This window comes from Colobus angolensis, unplaced genomic scaffold (genome assembly GCF_000951035.1).
Source record: "Colobus angolensis palliatus isolate OR3802 unplaced genomic scaffold, Cang.pa_1.0 Scaffold117, whole genome shotgun sequence".
NCBI classification, from domain to species: domain Eukaryota; kingdom Metazoa; phylum Chordata; class Mammalia; order Primates; family Cercopithecidae; genus Colobus; species Colobus angolensis.
The window spans coordinates 7,878,063-7,895,067 of NW_012112808.1; the positions used below are offsets into that span (position 1 = coordinate 7,878,063).

The 17,005-nt window shown below is 34.3% G+C and overlaps 1 protein-coding gene across 4 annotated transcripts in view; it reads left to right on the forward strand.

Moving 5' to 3' along the window:
- XRN2 (5'-3' exoribonuclease 2) overlaps positions 1 to 17,005 on the forward strand; it is an 87,995-nt gene that overhangs the window by 39,395 nt on the left and 31,595 nt on the right. For all 4 annotated transcript variants that reach the window (XM_011963224.1, XM_011963219.1, XM_011963234.1 and 1 more), the window contains 9 exons: positions 1,841 to 1,959; positions 4,131 to 4,266; positions 5,836 to 5,943; positions 6,040 to 6,129; positions 7,109 to 7,181; positions 11,960 to 12,043; positions 13,236 to 13,333; positions 13,927 to 14,006; positions 15,070 to 15,126. In XM_011963224.1, the coding sequence (XP_011818614.1) occupies positions 1,841 to 1,959; positions 4,131 to 4,266; positions 5,836 to 5,943; positions 6,040 to 6,129; positions 7,109 to 7,181; positions 11,960 to 12,043; positions 13,236 to 13,333; positions 13,927 to 14,006; positions 15,070 to 15,126 (845 nt within the window). The remainder of the gene's footprint in view (positions 1 to 1,840; positions 1,960 to 4,130; positions 4,267 to 5,835; positions 5,944 to 6,039; positions 6,130 to 7,108; positions 7,182 to 11,959; positions 12,044 to 13,235; positions 13,334 to 13,926; positions 14,007 to 15,069; positions 15,127 to 17,005) is intronic.

Here is a 17,005-nt window from a genome sequence, read left to right on the forward strand (position 1 = left end):
ATAGCTTCCATTTCCTTATATATGTGTTTTTATATTTAGCATTCTTCAGTGTGGTTTCATTATATCTAATTTGATTAAAAAACAGCTTAAGAAGAAATCTGAATTTATATGAATCTGGTTATGTTGAGAAAGGAATATTTTTGTTAGTAGAGGCAGAGCAGTGGAGATTTAACATTAAATGGTGAACAGCATTTTTTTCTAGAAAGTATATTATATTTTTGTTTTCTAAAGGTAGAGTTTACATCTTGTTAGTCAATAATTAATTTTGTTAAAGTTTGCTTTCTACACAACTTCTCTGTAGACAATTAATGGGAATGTCGCTCTCATAATTTAATCGAAATGGATTAGTGTAGTGTTGAAAAAACAATGGTGATTACTTACTGAATGATTAACCACCATGTACCAGGTAGGCAGCATGCCAGTTATCTTTCACATGTATTGATGCATTTAATCCTTGCAATAACTTGTAAGGAAACAGAACATTATCATCCCTATTTTAAGATGAGGCCCACAGAGGTTAAGTAATAAATTGTTCAAGGCCACACAGCCAGTAAAGGTTGAATTTGGTATTTCAGACTCAGATCTGTATAACTAAAATACAGTAATACCTGCCTTGTTTTCCAAGTACAACAGTGCCTTCCTGTATTTATTTTTATTGGGGTTTTTTTTTTTTGACAGTATTGTCTGTACCTTTTCATTAATAACATTGACATTATATGTTTTTAAAAGAGAAGTGCTCTAAGTTCTATGTGAAATATGATTTCGTATTTTGTTAACTTTTCTTGACCCGTGGTATGAACTGTGTTTGTGCTGTGGATACTGTAATTGTTATATCATTTAAATGGCCTTCTGTGCTCTCAGTTTAAAAAAATTCAATTTACTTGAAATAGCTAATACACTGTGAGTAACAGAAGAAAAACTTGACTGTGGAAATGTTTCTGCCCCTTATGTTTTTGGTGATGTGGTCCTTTAGCCTGAGTAAGTAAAGTTGCAGAAGATTTTCTTTTAATTTTTAGATTAAATATTAAAATATGTTGGGGTTATATTAAAATATGTTAATTAAAATTAAACTATTAACTGAGTTAGGTACAATGGGAAGATAATACTGAATTTAAAGTGACAGCTAAGTCTTTGAAATACTAATAAAATCTGCATTTTTCTAGGATGACTAATAGATTTGTATTTATAGATTGACTTTTAAAACAGAATATATAAAGTAATTTAAGTTTTCTAACACAGTCTCATTAAACTTGCTTTTCAGAGTGGTTGTACTAGGTTGAAGACTTAAATAAACATTTAACTGCATTCTCACCAGCATTGACTATTTTATATATTATTACATCTATTTTATTTTATATTATATGCTATATATGTAATACATTTTATATATAACATAGAACTATACATATATATAAAATATTTGTATGTTTTTTCCCCTCATAGCTTTGCCATTTGGTAGGTGGCAAATGATTGTGAATTCCTAACAGGAATTGTTACAATTGATTGTCACAAATGAGTGTGAACCACCAAGGGAAAATAAAATTCAAGTACTATAATTTTTAAAAATCTATAAAATTAAAACTTTTTTTTTTTGCTTCAGAAACATTTTTTTTTTTGGCCCTAATAGTGTTAATTCTTTTCAGTTTAAGCATGGGAAGTTTGGGTATTACATTACTTCTTTTGAGGGGAAGTGAAATGGAGCAAGATCAGTCTCTGTACTTTCTAAATATATTTACCATCTCTACGTAGTAGCTTTAAAAATGTTACTTGAAACACGGTAAGTAGTGATGGTTGGATGTACCTTAAAATCCTTCTTCTGTAATGTCATCATTATCTGCAGAGTCCTTCAATATCTCCTAATACGAGTTTCACATCTGATGGCTCCCCGTCTCCAATAGGAGGAATTAAGCGAAAAGCAGAAGACAGTGACAGTGAACCTGAGCCAGAGGATAACGTCAGGTGAAGCCATTTTTTGGTAGCACTTTGTTAGCAAATTGCTGAAATTGATGCAGTCTAATTAATGCTATTTAGCTTAGAGCAGCAGTGCCTTCAGATGCTTGCCTGTGATCTTTTTATCCATCAGTAATTAATGTGGAGGGTTAGAATAGTCAGTAAATTCCAGTGAGATGTGTAAGCTATAGCTGTTAAACCTAAGTGTCTAGATTAGTATGCGTGCAGGCTTTCGTCCTCCAATCTACTTTTCCCTCTGAGACCAGGCACAAGATCGGCTAGACATGAGGTGTTTAGCTGTGACTATGTGATCTGAATGTTGCTGTTTGGAGACTTATTAAATTTTCAAGCTGCTTAACCTAGAAAGTTCAGTTATACTTAGACACTTAATATAGGTTGCCTTAGTCTTCTCAATTGAAAGAGTTCTTCCTCAAAATGAAATATGCAGAAATCATTCTGTTAAGAGATCAATATGTATGTTTTTTAAAAACCACAAACTTGCATATGCACAATTATATTTCATGAGAGGAGTTTCCCTTTAACTGTATACTTCAAATTTAAAATAGGAAGCTGATTCTTTAATTCATCCTGAAGTTTGAGATCATTATATAATAAGATTAACAACCTCTCATGTAATTAAATCCAGATTTGAACCGTGGGCTCCAGGTGCAAAAGGCCAACAATCTCAATAATTGTAGCTCATTAAGAATTTAGGAAAACGATCTATTTCAAAGGTAAACAAGACAGTAGTCACCTACAGCTCATGCTTCTTTTGCAGGACATGGAAAGTGTGTGATTTGTGTTTATGATTAGAAACTTTGCAAGGGTCATGTGTGGTTCTGCATTTTTCTAACATCCTTTGATTTCAGATCCATGTCTACTTGTGATTGAACATTTACTTACTCTGTATATCTTTAGTTTCTATCCTCTACTTTCTGTACTTTGGATTTTCCTCTTACAGCATGTCTTCGGTTTTGTTTACTATGTAGCCATCATGATCAATACTAGTTTAATAGGTAACTTGATTTGTTTAGTATTTTATTGTTTAATCCTAGAGGATAATTAAGGGTGAAAATGCCTCTACCAAGAAATGCTTGGGGCTTTTAGCATTTTTTCATTAATATTTTCTGTAAAATAGTGATAATCCACCGTATGGATAGGTGATATTTCTAATTGTTATTCTATGAATCTTTTGTGTTGTGGGAGGGGTAGATTAAAACTGATATGGTATATTCTGAAACATGACTGCAATTAATATATGAAATCTGGCACGTGGAAAAGAGGCCTAAATGGAGAATCATCTTGATGTTCTTGATCTGTTCTGATGTTTTTAAAAGTGTTCTTTGGCTTCTTCATGTTCCTTAAATGTTAAATCTTAGAGAATAAGAAATGGATTCTTAAAAAAAATAATACATTGGGTGAAAATGTGGTTGGTCACATTGTATTTTCAGTGATGAATGATAATTTAGTGGATTCATTGACCTGCTTCTAGATTTTACCATAACATACATGTTTGTGTGTGTGTATGTATACATAGATATATAGAGATATAGAATGTGTATGTCTCTCTATATATATCTCTATCTCCTTTCCTTAAGCCATCAACAGCTCTTAGCTGAAAGAGGGATAAGGCCCAAGCAAGGATAGAGAGAGTAGGTATACACAAATTTCTGCCTAATGTCTAGATTATTCTTTTATAAATTTATTTTTTACATTTAAAAAAGTTACCTGTGTGAGTCTTAAGTAATTTAGTTGACTTTCTTTGTATGGTTTAAATATATTTTAACAAACTAAGGAACTTGAACTATATAAAATATCTTCAATATTTGAATCTTAACATGGTAGCTTTAGAATTGTACAAAGAAACATGTAAAGTAGTAGTAAAATTTGAGCAAACATGTGTTCTATATCTTTTTCAATAACATTTTTAAAATGTGGTTTTATAATGGTCTTACCAGAATCAGTGATTGGGGTGTGTTTAACTGTCTATAAGTTGATAATAAATCCTATGAAATTAGACTTTTTAGAAATAATTAAATGAATCTGTGTTAGCATGACTGTTTAACTCTTTCACATTTCCCCTGGATATTAAATATAAATTGATTTGGGGTATAAATTGGTAGACAGCCTGTTACTGAAGATGTGTTAATTCAGCATACATGAGCTGTGCCTGGTTTTAGGTTATGGGAAGCTGGCTGGAAGCAGCGGTACTACAAGAACAAATTTGATGTGGATGCAGCTGATGAGAAATTCCGTCGGAAAGTTGTGCAGTCGTACGTTGAAGGACTTTGCTGGGTTCTTAGATATTATTACCAGGTACAAAAAGAATATTTTCCTCTGAATTTGTAGTTAATCATTTAAGAAAAATAGTAATTTCTTTTTTTTTTTTTTTGAGACGGAGTCTTGCTCTGTCGCCCAGGCTGGAGTGCAATGGCGTGATCTCGGCTCACTGCAACCTCCGTCTCCCGGGTTCGAGCAATTCTCCTGCCTCAGCCTCATGAGTAGCTGGGATTACAGAGTGCACCACCACGCCTGGCTAATTTTTGTATATTTAGTAGAGACGGGGTTTCACCATGTTGGTCAGGCTGGTCTCAAACTCCTGACCTCGTGATCCGCCTGCCTCGGCCTTCTAAAGTACTGGGGTTACAGGCATGAGCCACTACGCCCAGCCAGGTAATTTCTGTACTAATAGTATTATTGAGCTGGATCCTGAAAACAAACCCAGGCTCATTTTTTAAAGCTCACTATTCAGAAGTCCATAATTGTAAATACTTATTTGTGAAGACTTGGAAGCTTCTTAGGTATTAATATAGAAACAAAGCTAATTTTTGTTAAAAGTATTTTCAGCATCAAGAATGTGGTTGACTGCACTTTGTCTTTAAGATGATGAAAGGTTAGTGCTTTTTAAATTGGAGTACAAAAATAACTGAGTAATGAATTGACAGTCACTAAATGACTGAACAGAGGACAAAGCCTGGAAAATACCAGTAAGAATTCTAAAGGAATTTGAATGCTACCCTTTTCATAATATAGTGATGATACATGAAGCACATTCTAATTGGAATAACCTGTATCCTACGTTTTGACAATTGGTGAGAGATTAGGTAGACATATTGAGGATTGTAACACTGATAGTTAATACCTGGTTTTGTGCTTAGAGAGCAAACCAAGTTAAATTTGGTGTGACCTGGGAATAGATGAAGTTTGTTGACAAGTAGACAGTAACACAGTGCACTGAGTATTGACTATTAAGTATTCTGTTTGCATGTTTTACTCTTACTGTCAAGATTTAAATTCACTAGACACTGTCAAAACACATCTTAGATATCTTTCCTATGAGTATAACTTGCTTTTGTTTTCTTGTTGATGTGTTTACTCACATGTTTTTATAGTCAAAAGAAACTTGTCAGGTGAAAATATGATGGTGAATTTAAAAATGAAACTCATGGCTATTTTACTCTAAACCGCTGTTCCAATAATGTCTCCTACCACCTTACATGCTCAGTAAATGTCAGCTGTGACTGCTTTTGGTTTTACTTGATGATTACAGCTCTAGAGATGGAAAGAAATGTCACCAAATGTATTTTAAGGATAGAAATTTTCACCGAATTGTGTTTGTGAATATGAAGTTTGGCAGTAACTACTGATTTTTCAGAGATGCTTTGTAGTATTTTTAAAGTCAAAGAGCCGTTGATATGAATTAGAAACTTCAAACTTAAACAATTTTTAGGAGTCATGGAAAAGATCAGTATTTGGAATATATACCAAAAGTCATGTGTTTTATGAATAGAATATTATAGATTAACAGTCTAATCTTTGTTTTTTTAATTGTGTTCATCATTAACATAGGTTTTTTATTTTGTTGTTACTTTTTAATGATTCTAGGGCTGTGCTTCCTGGAAGTGGTATTATCCATTTCATTATGCACCATTTGCTTCAGACTTTGAAGGCATTGCAGACATGCCATCTGATTTTGAGAAGGGTACAAAACCGGTAAGCTTAATTACTTAAAGTCATAAAATTTATAGAATTTTGGATTAGGTAATAATCTTCGATCTTTTAACATTTTTTTTTTTTTTTTTTTTGCAGTTTAAACCATTGGAACAACTTATGGGAGTTTTTCCAGCTGCAAGTGGTAATTTTCTACCTCCATCATGGCGGAAGCTCATGAGTGATCCTGTGAGTCTCAGTATTTTGAATGTGTGGGTGACAGGATTTTTGTCATACATTTTATTACTATTAGTTATAATTGCTTTTGCAGCTGATAGTTAAAACAGTGAAGTACAGAAAGAAAGTATGTTTTTTACTCCAAATCACATATATTTCCTGCTTTCTTTGGCCCTACACAGTAGATTGGTTTGTTTTGGGGAGAAATTTTTTGTTTGTTTGTTTTGTTTTGTTTTGTTTTTCCAGATGGAGTCTCGCTGTGTCGCCCAGGCTGGAGTGCAGTGGCACTATCTTGGTTCACTGCAAAGCTCCGCCTCCCGGATTCACACTATTTTCCTGCCCCAGCCTCCTGAGTAGCTGGGACTACAGGTGCCTGCCACCATGCCTGACTAATTTTTTATATTTTTAGTAGAGATGGGGTTTCACTGTATTAGCCAGGATGGTCTCGATCTCCTGACTTCATGAGATGCCCACCTCGGCCTCCCAAAGTGCTGGAATTACAGGTGTGAGCCACTGCGCCTGGCTGGGGAGAAATTTTTATAACAGTCATTTTGTTCTCTAGCTACCTGTAAGTCTTTAATTTTATTTGTTCCAGCCATATATGGTAGCCACCAGAGATGAGGAGACTGCCTTACCCAAAATCACCTGTGAACTTGTTTTGTATGCTAGCTGGAAAGAGTGAGACCGAGCCAGGAAGTAGGAAGTGTTAGAGTACATAAACACTTTACTTTCTGCCTGCCTGAGGCCCATAGTTGTCAATTCTAAAATTCTTCTACAATAATGCTTTCTCTTTTCATCTTTTAAAATAACATTGTTCATTTTGTTTTACTATACTTGGGATTAATGACCTAATATCTCCTAACATTTTTTTAAAAGGAATGCACTTTATTTTCTCATCAGACCTTATAACTTGAATGAAAGTCATATCAAATTCTTCATAACAGAGATGTGTGACTTCTGTTTTGATTCTTTACTTTTCTCCCTGATACAGGATTCTAGTATAATTGACTTCTATCCTGAAGATTTTGCTATTGATTTGAATGGGAAGAAATATGCATGGCAAGGTAAAATTCAGATGTTCTTTTCTGGTAAAACTATGAGCAAACATAATTTTTGAAATGAAAGAATTCTGTAAAAGATAAATATTTTAGCCTGGGCAATGTGGTGAAATCTCATCTCTACAAAAAATACAAAAATTAGCCTGGTATGGTGGCTTGCACCTGTAGTCCCATCTACTTGGGAGGCTGAGGTGGGAGGATTGCTTGAGTCTAGGAGGTTTGGGTTACAGGCAGCCATGATTGCGCCACCACATTCCAGCCTGGGGGACAGAGTGAGGCCCTGTCTCATAAATAAATAAATACATACATACATACATACATACCTACTTTAAAAGGTAAATATTTTAAGAGTTATATGTGAAATACTGATATTTCTCCATCCAACTTGGGATTAGCAATGATTAATAGCAAATTTAATTATAACATTCTTAGAAGCAGTAAATTGGGTTGAAATAGGTTGATAATTACATCTTTTGTTTCCTTTGTAATTAATTAATGGGGCTTGTTACATTCAGTGGTCAGTAGTTCATTATCACCTTTTGAGGTTGCTGAGAAATACAGAAACACAGGAGTGTCCATGTGGTGATTTACGTATACTCCATGGAAACTTTTGAAAAATATGCCAGAAACTTTTATTTAGTTTAAATACTTGATGTTGATCATTACTTTTCCTGCTACTTTTTCATTCCATTAACAGATTTTGTAGGAATGGCTATATAAAATTAGTACTAACTTTAAGGTGCTGTTTACCACTCAACCAATATGTGATGATGATTGAATGTAAAATACAATAAAGAAATATCTCTTACACTGTAAACCAGCTGTTGTTTCACACTAAAGCCATCCTGCAGCAAATTATTTAACCCTTTCTCCCACCAAACATTTTCCTAGGGTAATAAACACATTTGGTAAAATCATATTTTCGTTTTTTTCTTATTCCCTGTGGTTGGAATGGCCAATGAAATGGCTTACAGAGAGTCTTGAGACAAAGGGGAATAAATAATATAATTTACGAATTGAAAAATCATGAGGCTTTGGAGTTGGCTTGATTTATGTAGTAGCGGAAGTATCATATCACTTCAGTAGAATGATCATGGAAATGCATCCATTGGGGTTATATAAGTGTTGTGTGCTTCATGATCATGTATTATTCCATGTTAAATGGATTGGAGATTCGGGTTTTTCAAGATGCTTTGTGGAGAATGTCTTGATTAAAGCAGAGAGAGAAGATGCATAGGACAGTGAGAGATGTAAAAGTACTAAGTAAATTAATTAAGAAGCAAATATATGTTTGTGTGTGTTAAATAAGTAAATTATTAAATCATTGGGTTTATTAAGTAGATAATTAAGTATATAAACATGCAGGTGACTTGTCAACTCTGTCATTGTGGTATGTATTATTTCTTTCACTGACGGGATATTTTCAATATAACTTAACTCTAGGGGAAAAGTAAGATAATGTACAAGAATTTAGATTTCTTCACATCCTCTCCAACATTTGTTATTTTGTTTTCATTAATAATAACCATGCTAATGGGTGTGAATGGTATTTCACTGTGGTGGCGATATGCATTCCCTAATGATGAGTGATACTGAACATCATTTCGTTTGCTTTTTGGCCATTTCTAAATCTTTGGAGAAACGTCTTTTCAGGTCCTTTGCCCAATTTTGAATTGGGATTGGTTTTGTTTTTTGCATTATAGAAGTTTTTTAATATATTCTAGACATTAATCTTTTATTGAATATATGATTTGCATATATTTTCTCTCATTCTGTGGATTTTCACCGTGCGATGATGTCCTTTGATGCACGCAAGTTTTAAATTTTGATGAAATCAAATTTATCTTTTTTGTTGCTTCCTGTGCTTTTGGTGTCATATCCAAGAAATCTTTACCAAATCAGACATCATGAATCTTTCTTCCTATGTTTACTTCTAAAAGTTACACAGTTTTAGCTCTTACATTTAAGTCTGTGATCCATTTTGAGTTAATTTTTGAATATGGTGTAAGGTAATGGTCCAGCTTCATTCTTTTGGGTGTGCGGTAATGGTCCAGCTTCATTCTTTTGGGTGTGCATATCCAGTTTTCCTGGCACCACTTGTTGAAAAGACCATTCTTTCCCCCATTGAATAAGTTGGCACTCTTGTTGAAAATTAATTGACCATATATGTAAAGGTTTATTTCTGGGCTTTCTATTCTAGTCCATTGAGCTATGTGTTCTTATGCCAATGCTATACTGTTATAATTACTATAGCTTCGTAGTGAGTTTTGAAGTCAGAAATTGTGTTTTGCAACTTTAATCTTTTTTTTTTTTTTTTTTTTGAGACGGAGTCTCGCTCTGTCCCCCAGGCTGGAGTGCAGTGGCCGGATCTCAGCTCACTGCAAGCTCCGCCTCCCGGTTTTACACCATTCTCCTACCTCAGCCTCCCGAGTAGCTGGGACTACAGGCGCCCACCACCACGCCCGGCTAGCTTTTTTTGTATTTTTTAGTAGAGACGGGGTTTCACCGGGTTAGCCAGGATGGTCTCCATCTCCTGACCTCGTGATCTGCCCGTCTCGGCCTCCCAAAGTGCTGGGATTACAGGCTTGAGCCACCGTGCCCAGCCTCCAACTTTATTCTTATTCAAGGTCCCTTGAGATTTCACATGAATTTTAGGATGGGTTTAAATTTTGACCTCAAATATTTTTGTATTTTATACAATGTTTTATATAAATATTTTTACTTAGCTCAGTAGCGAGAACACAATTTTCTTGAGGTAAAATTTAGTACTGTTGGGAAATATAGTTTCTTCCTCATACATGTTTTTAAAACTTACTTAGTGAAAGTAATGATAATACTTAAACTCTTACCTGGATGAGTAACTGAGCTCATGTTTGAAGTGACTGTGTAATACCTAAGTTATTACCACTACTTGGGCTCCCTCTGGGTATTGAAAGAATTCAGTGAGATAATGCATGTAACATAAGAAGTGTTCAAAAACAGTAGCTGCTATTCTCATGTTTACTATCAGCTCACTCCAGCTCTGTCATATCTGGATGTAAGGCATTCCTTTCTGTGCTGGCCAGTAGGGCTAATTTATTGCTTAGTAACTTCCTTGCTGTTGAGTAGCACTTCACATTGTTAACTGACTGGATTTAGCTTCTGGAATTGATACTGTAGAAAAGTCTTATTATATATATGTATAATATATATATAAAAATATATAGCGTGGTTTTACATATGTATATGTACTGGGTAGGACATATATATATCTTAAACGTAGTGGGTAGAAAACAAGCTACATGATGCTGTAGTTTCCCCTTGATATATTTCTCTTAAGTGTATGACTAAATAATATTTTAGCAATTTCCTAGGTTTTCTTCATGTGTTTACCAGTAATTGAAATAACCTGACTCACATGTTAGATATTAAGATCCTTGAAATCACTCTTTTAGGCCATTCAAAATTCATACTAGAACTTAGTTTCTTTTTAACTTAAAAAAAAAAAAAAAGATCAGGTGCAGTGGCTCACGCCTGTAATCTGAGGACTTTGGGAGGCCAAGTTGGAAGGATTGCGTGAAATGAGGAATTTGAGACCAGCCTGGGTAACACAAGGAGACCTCATCTCTACAAAAATTTTAAAAATTAGCTGGGTGTGGTGGTGGCGGCATGTGCCTGTAGTCCCAGCTACTCAGGAGGCTGAAGTGGGAGGATTGCTTGAGGCTGCGAGTCTGAGACTGAGGCTGCAAGTTTGAGACTGCAATGAGAAATGATCATGCCACTGCACTCCAGCGTGGGTGACAGAGTGAGACCTTATCTTAAAAATTAAAAAAATATATCTTACTAGGTAGTAAAATTGAACATGTTTCCTAACTTTGAAAATGCAGTAGCTAAATAATTAAGACTTGGAAACCTTTTCATTTATCGTAATTTTAAAAGGAATAGTCACAAATAACAGTGGTTTTGAGTAGCAGTAGTTTCAGAATTATTTAACACTATTTAGCATTTGTCTTTGCTGTGTATCTTAAAATTTTTATTTAGCCAAAATACTACCTATACTGTGTATAGCAGAAAATACATATGCTTCAATAACTTTGTGTATTTTTCTTACAGCATTGTATTAGTGATGTACTTCTTCAAAAATTATGCATCTGGGTCCAAATAAGTGCCCTTAATTTCAGCATACTCCAGAGGACCATTTTAAGCCCCAAATGAATAGCCTCTGTTCTATCCCCTGCCCCCAAGTTATTTAAGCAAGTCTTTAAAAAATTTTTGTATATAATTAGTAGGCTTTAAAATGTAAAAAGAATACTATGGAATTTTAGAGCAGGAGGAGATCCTTGAATTCTGGTTGAACAGAATTAAGTATTTTAGTTGAAATGCTCTCATTTTACAAAAGATGAAACCAAGTACTAGAAAGATGAAAGGACATGCTTAAGCCCTAGGGAGAGTAACTGGCTTGCTTGGGGGCATCTTAGTAACTAAAGTGAGAACATATACTGGTATCTAGGTAGCCATTTGTTCATTTATTTAAAATTTTTATCACCATGGAGTTAAGATTCAGAAAACATGATTTTCCATATAAGCCATTAAAGAACAGAAAATACGTAGAATTTTTTCTTCTGCCACTACATGGAAAATATTAGCATCTGAGTTTTGGCTTAATGAGACAATAAGAGTTCAATTCCAAAATGTTTTTGTATCAGCAAGGAAACTCTACTAGAAAGGTTGATTTCGACCAATGATAAATTGGAATTTGGGTGATCCTGGTAGCAGGGGTGGTTCATTTGCACTTGTTTTCCCAGGTGTTGCTCTCTTGCCATTCGTGGATGAGCGAAGGCTACGAGCTGCCCTAGAAGAGGTATACCCAGATCTCACTCCAGAAGAGAGTAAGAATTATACTTCTTAGTTAACATTGATCTGTGTAATATACACTTTATATTTCTGTATAAAATTAGACCTTCCTTCCCCCATTTGTCAAATTTCCCATAAAGGGGGGCATAAATCATTGATTCTATTTTCTTATTACAGACATTGACTTTGCTTCTTAATTCATTATCTATAAGTTGAGTAGTAGTTAAATAAAATGTTTTAACTTACAAGTATCTGTTAAATTTTTAAAAAAGCAATACTTCAGCAATATCCTTTGGCATTTTGATTCTTATACAATATGCACTCACGGAAGTATCTTTTGCCTGTTGGGAAGATATTACTCATTTTCTCCATCTGCCTTCTCCCCTACTCCTCCTTCCCCCCAATAATAACTACTTTGTTTAAAAGGTTAGGGTGAAACAAAAGCATATACTCTTAGAGTGCTAACTTGAAATATGACATAAAAGGAGGTATTTTGTAATTAATACTGACAATAAAAAGTATTCATATTCAGAAATTGCAAAGCTGGGCTCTATTGAAAAATGTAATACCATTATAATAAGCCTCTAGAAACAATTTCTGTATGAAAAAGATTGTCTTTTAGAACAATCTTTTCATCAGATGACACTGTTTATGTTTCCTCAGGGAATGATTATGTATTATACTAAGAAATTGAGTTTATTATAAATAAGAAAACATTGTCCTTTATCTTGCAGTGTATTTATATATATTTCAGTGGGTTTTTTAAATGATAATTATTGATCTTTTTGAAACTTTTTTGTTAAAATATTTTTTTTCCCATAGAGGCACATCACACATTTAGATTATCACTATAATTAAAAAATTGATTTTTAATTGATATGTAATAAGTTACATATTTTTGGGGTCCATGTGGTATTTTGATACCTATATACAATATGTGCTAATCAAAATAGGGTAATTGGGATATCCATAACCTCACATTTATCTTTTCTTTGTGTTGGGAACATTACAGTTTTTTTCTTCTATTTTGAAATATGTAATAAATTACTAGCTTCCTCACAGTACTATCAAATACTAGAACTTACTGTTGTCTAACTTATCACTTTAAAATTATTTTTCATAAATTTTATAATTAAGTTCTTAACATTTAGATGCTTTCCCTTGTTTTATGCTCATAAAAATTGGTCTTGCAGTTTTTTATGTGTAGGTCTTATTCTTTTCCCCTAGCCAGAAGAAACAGCCTTGGAGGTGATGTCTTATTTGTGGGGAAACATCACCCACTCCATGACTTCATTTTAGAGCTGTACCAGACAGGTTCCACAGAGGTATGTTACGCAATTTGGTTAATAAAAATGCACTTTTTAAAATTGTGGTAAAATATGCATAACATAAAATTTACCATTGTAACAATTTTTAAGTGGTTATAATTCTGTGGCATTAAGTATATTTACAGTGTTGTATAACCATCAACACTTTTTCAGAACTTTTTCATCTTCCCAAATATAATTTCTGTACCTTTTAAATAATATTAAATAATATCTCCTCATTCTGCCCTTCTCATTCTCTAGTAACTTCTGCTTTCTGCCTCTGTGAATTTGATACCTGTGTTCTTGATACTTCATATAAGTGAAATGATACAGTATTTTGTATTGGCTTTGTGTCTGGCTTATTTCATTTAGCATAATGTTTTCAAGGTTCATTGATATTGTAGCATGTATCAGAATTTCATACCTTTTTATGGCTGAATAATACTCTATTTGTATGTGTACTTTTTAATCCACTTATCTATTGGTAAATATTTGGGTTTGTTTCTGCCTTTCGGCTCTTATGAATGATGCTGCTATGAACACTCAAGAATCTGCTTGAGTCCCAGTTTTCCATTCTTTGCATATGAGATCAGAAATGCATTTTTCCACAGCCAGTGGATGTACCCCCTGAACTATGTCATGGGATTCAAGGAAAGTTTTCTTTGGATGAAGAAGCCATTCTTCCAGATCAGTAAGTTTCATTTTGTATATAATTGAGGTGACTGGAAGGAAATTTAGTTAGAATTTTTTTCCTTGTTGTCTAAATGTTTATTTTCTAATAATAGTGAGAAAATTGTGTTTAAAATAAGACAAAACCTTGCTGACTGAAAAAGGCTTGCGTCCAAAGCCCAGCTCTTCATAGTAGCTGTGTCACCTTGTGTAGGGAGATCTGGGAGTCCCTTGCAGGATATCCTGAAGGTCAAAGCTCTTTTCATAATGATACTAAGATGTTATGGTGTTACTTGCTTTTCTTATACTTCCTCTCTTGAGTGCACAGTGGAGTTTTTCAGAGGCCTCTCAAGAGATAGAAGCAGAGGAAAGTAGCTATTAAACAGATACTAACCAGATATTAATGAGATTTTTGAAAGTGTACAACAATGACATTGTTTTGCTTTGTAAAAAATAGCTTTTCATAAGAATTATTTATGTTAACATGTAGGGTTGTCTTTAATTATTTAAAAATTTCTTAGTCATAATTTTTAATGGGTAAATGTTCATAAATATAACCACTATAAACAAAAGCCCTTTGAGATTTAAGAATGTAAAAGAGTTCTGAGACCAGAGTTTGTGAACCACGTCTCAAGGGTACATTTCCAGGAATGGAACTGCTGGCCATAGAGTATGTGTATCTTCATTTTTTTTCTAGGTAATATTTCTAGATGGGTTTTCAAAGTGGTTACACTGTGTTGTAATCCCAGTGGCAGTTTGTGAGAGATCTTGTTTCTCTACATTTTGGCAAACCCTTGTCACAACTTTTAATTTCTGTCAGTCTGGTGGATGCTTATTGACATCTTGTGGTTTATAGTTGCAGTTCTCTGAGTGTTAATGAGATTGAATGCCTTATGGTTAATAGCCATTTCATTTATGTGGTACTTAACTGTTTTTTTAAAGATATAAATGGTTTTATTGTTTGTGTTAGTGCATTCTAATGATTTCTCTTTTCTGCAGACTAACAAACGTAGCAACATCTTATTTTCACTTACCTAAAAGGTTACAGTTTACAGATAGATGTTTCTTCTCTTGTTTCCTTCTAGAATAGTATGTTCTCCTGTTCCTATGTTAAGGGATCTGACACAGAACACTGTAGTCAGGTAAGTTTTCCAAAATTCATGGCATTCACTGAGAACACAGCTCTGAACTTGCAAATCCATTTTAAAAGACCTCTGATTCACAAGGAGATGGCAGCTGTTAATCCACCAGTGCTTTGAGATTGGAGAGTCCCTGTGTTGCAGACCTTAGAGCAGAGCCTCTTGACTCTAAATTATGTATATTGTTAAGGTTACTGATTTAACATGCTTGCTTATCTGTTTTCTGGTTTCCCATGACAACCTGTAATTCTTCCTGGATTAGGCAAGTGGGAAGTAAAGAGTAGGAGTATCTAGCAGTTTGTTATATAGGAACAAACAGAACTCTACACCCCAGAGGTTCACACAGCTTCCTTGCATTACAACAGACTATTTTACTTATGTTTATAATCAAGGCCCTGCAGGGTTTGAAAACAAAAATATTCTGTAGTATATTTTAGTTAAGATGACATAGAACAGAATATATTTGTGAAAATTTTTATTAGCAATTATAAACTTAAAGGGCTAATTTCTTCTCTCTGGAAAACTAATTTATATCTCAGTTCTTTGGTGCTGACAGCATATTCTATTGAGTAAAAATAATATAAAATGTAATATGACCGTTTGGACTAAAATCCAACAAATTGACTACTCTTTTGTATTATATAATGACAAATTTTGATGGCAGAATTTAGTTGTCATTTTCACCAATCTTTAGGTAAGACTAAAGCAAACACATCTCAGGTATTCAAGAATTTGATAAAAGCCTGCTAATCCTGAATCCTCCTTTTCTATCCATTTTTGTTTCTCTCCCCCTCAGGAAATATTTTAGATTTTTTTTTTAGATTTGCCTTTGTGAAGTATAAACATGTTTATTTCCTATCTTTAATGGATTCAGGTAGTAAATGATTGCCATTCTGGAAAGGCTTTTATTTAAAGAAAACTATTGTGAATTCGGAAAATCTTTCTGGATGAGTTGCTTACGTTTATCTTTAGGTATAAGTTTTTGTTTATCTTTACACCTAATTTGTCCTGGCTCTTTGTCTTTGTGCTCTTTTGTTAAGGGTGGGGTACAGAATTGAAAGCCACGCTCCTAAACCCATCACAAACAATCTGGCTCTGACAAATTCATTGTGAACACTGTATTAACCCTTGGGGTCTCTGGCTTGCATTAAAGCATTGGCACTTCAGGCCAATTAATTCCACGGCTCTCTCTTTGGATTGTCACGTTTGCTTGTGCTTCTCAATTTTTCTGCATATATTCAAGGGCCTTCCTGCCTAACCCTCTAGAAATAGTTAATTCTACTTAACTATCTAATTAGGATAGAGAGGCTTGCCTAGAGGAGAGTTACAGAATTAATGGACACATTTTGGAATTTTTGTTTGGATGATGATGTTGGTTGGTTGTTTCTGAGCCTAAAGGGGCCTTTGGTATTTAGTATACACTGTGTTCACAAGATTATTAAATTTATAAAACAGGCCAGGCACTGTGGCTCACACCTGTAATCCCAGCACTTTAGGAGGCCAGAATGGGTGGATCATCTGAGATCTGGAGTTCAAGACTAGCCTGGCCAACATGGTGAAACCCTATCTCTACTAAAACTACAAAAAATTAGCCGGGCATGGTGGTGGTACACACCTGTAGTCCCAGCTACTCGGGAGGCTGAGGTGAGAGAACTGCTTGAACCTGGGAGGCCAAAGCCTCAGTGAGCCAAGATCATGCCACTTGGGCAACAGAGCAAGACTCCATCTCAAAAAAAAAAAAAAAATGTATAAAACAAATCCCAGATCTAAATGCATATTCAGGTATATGTTGAAAATAAGCGATTCCTCAAGGATCTAGAACTAGATGTACCATATGACCCAGCCATCCCACTACTGGGTATATACCCAAAGGATTATAAAT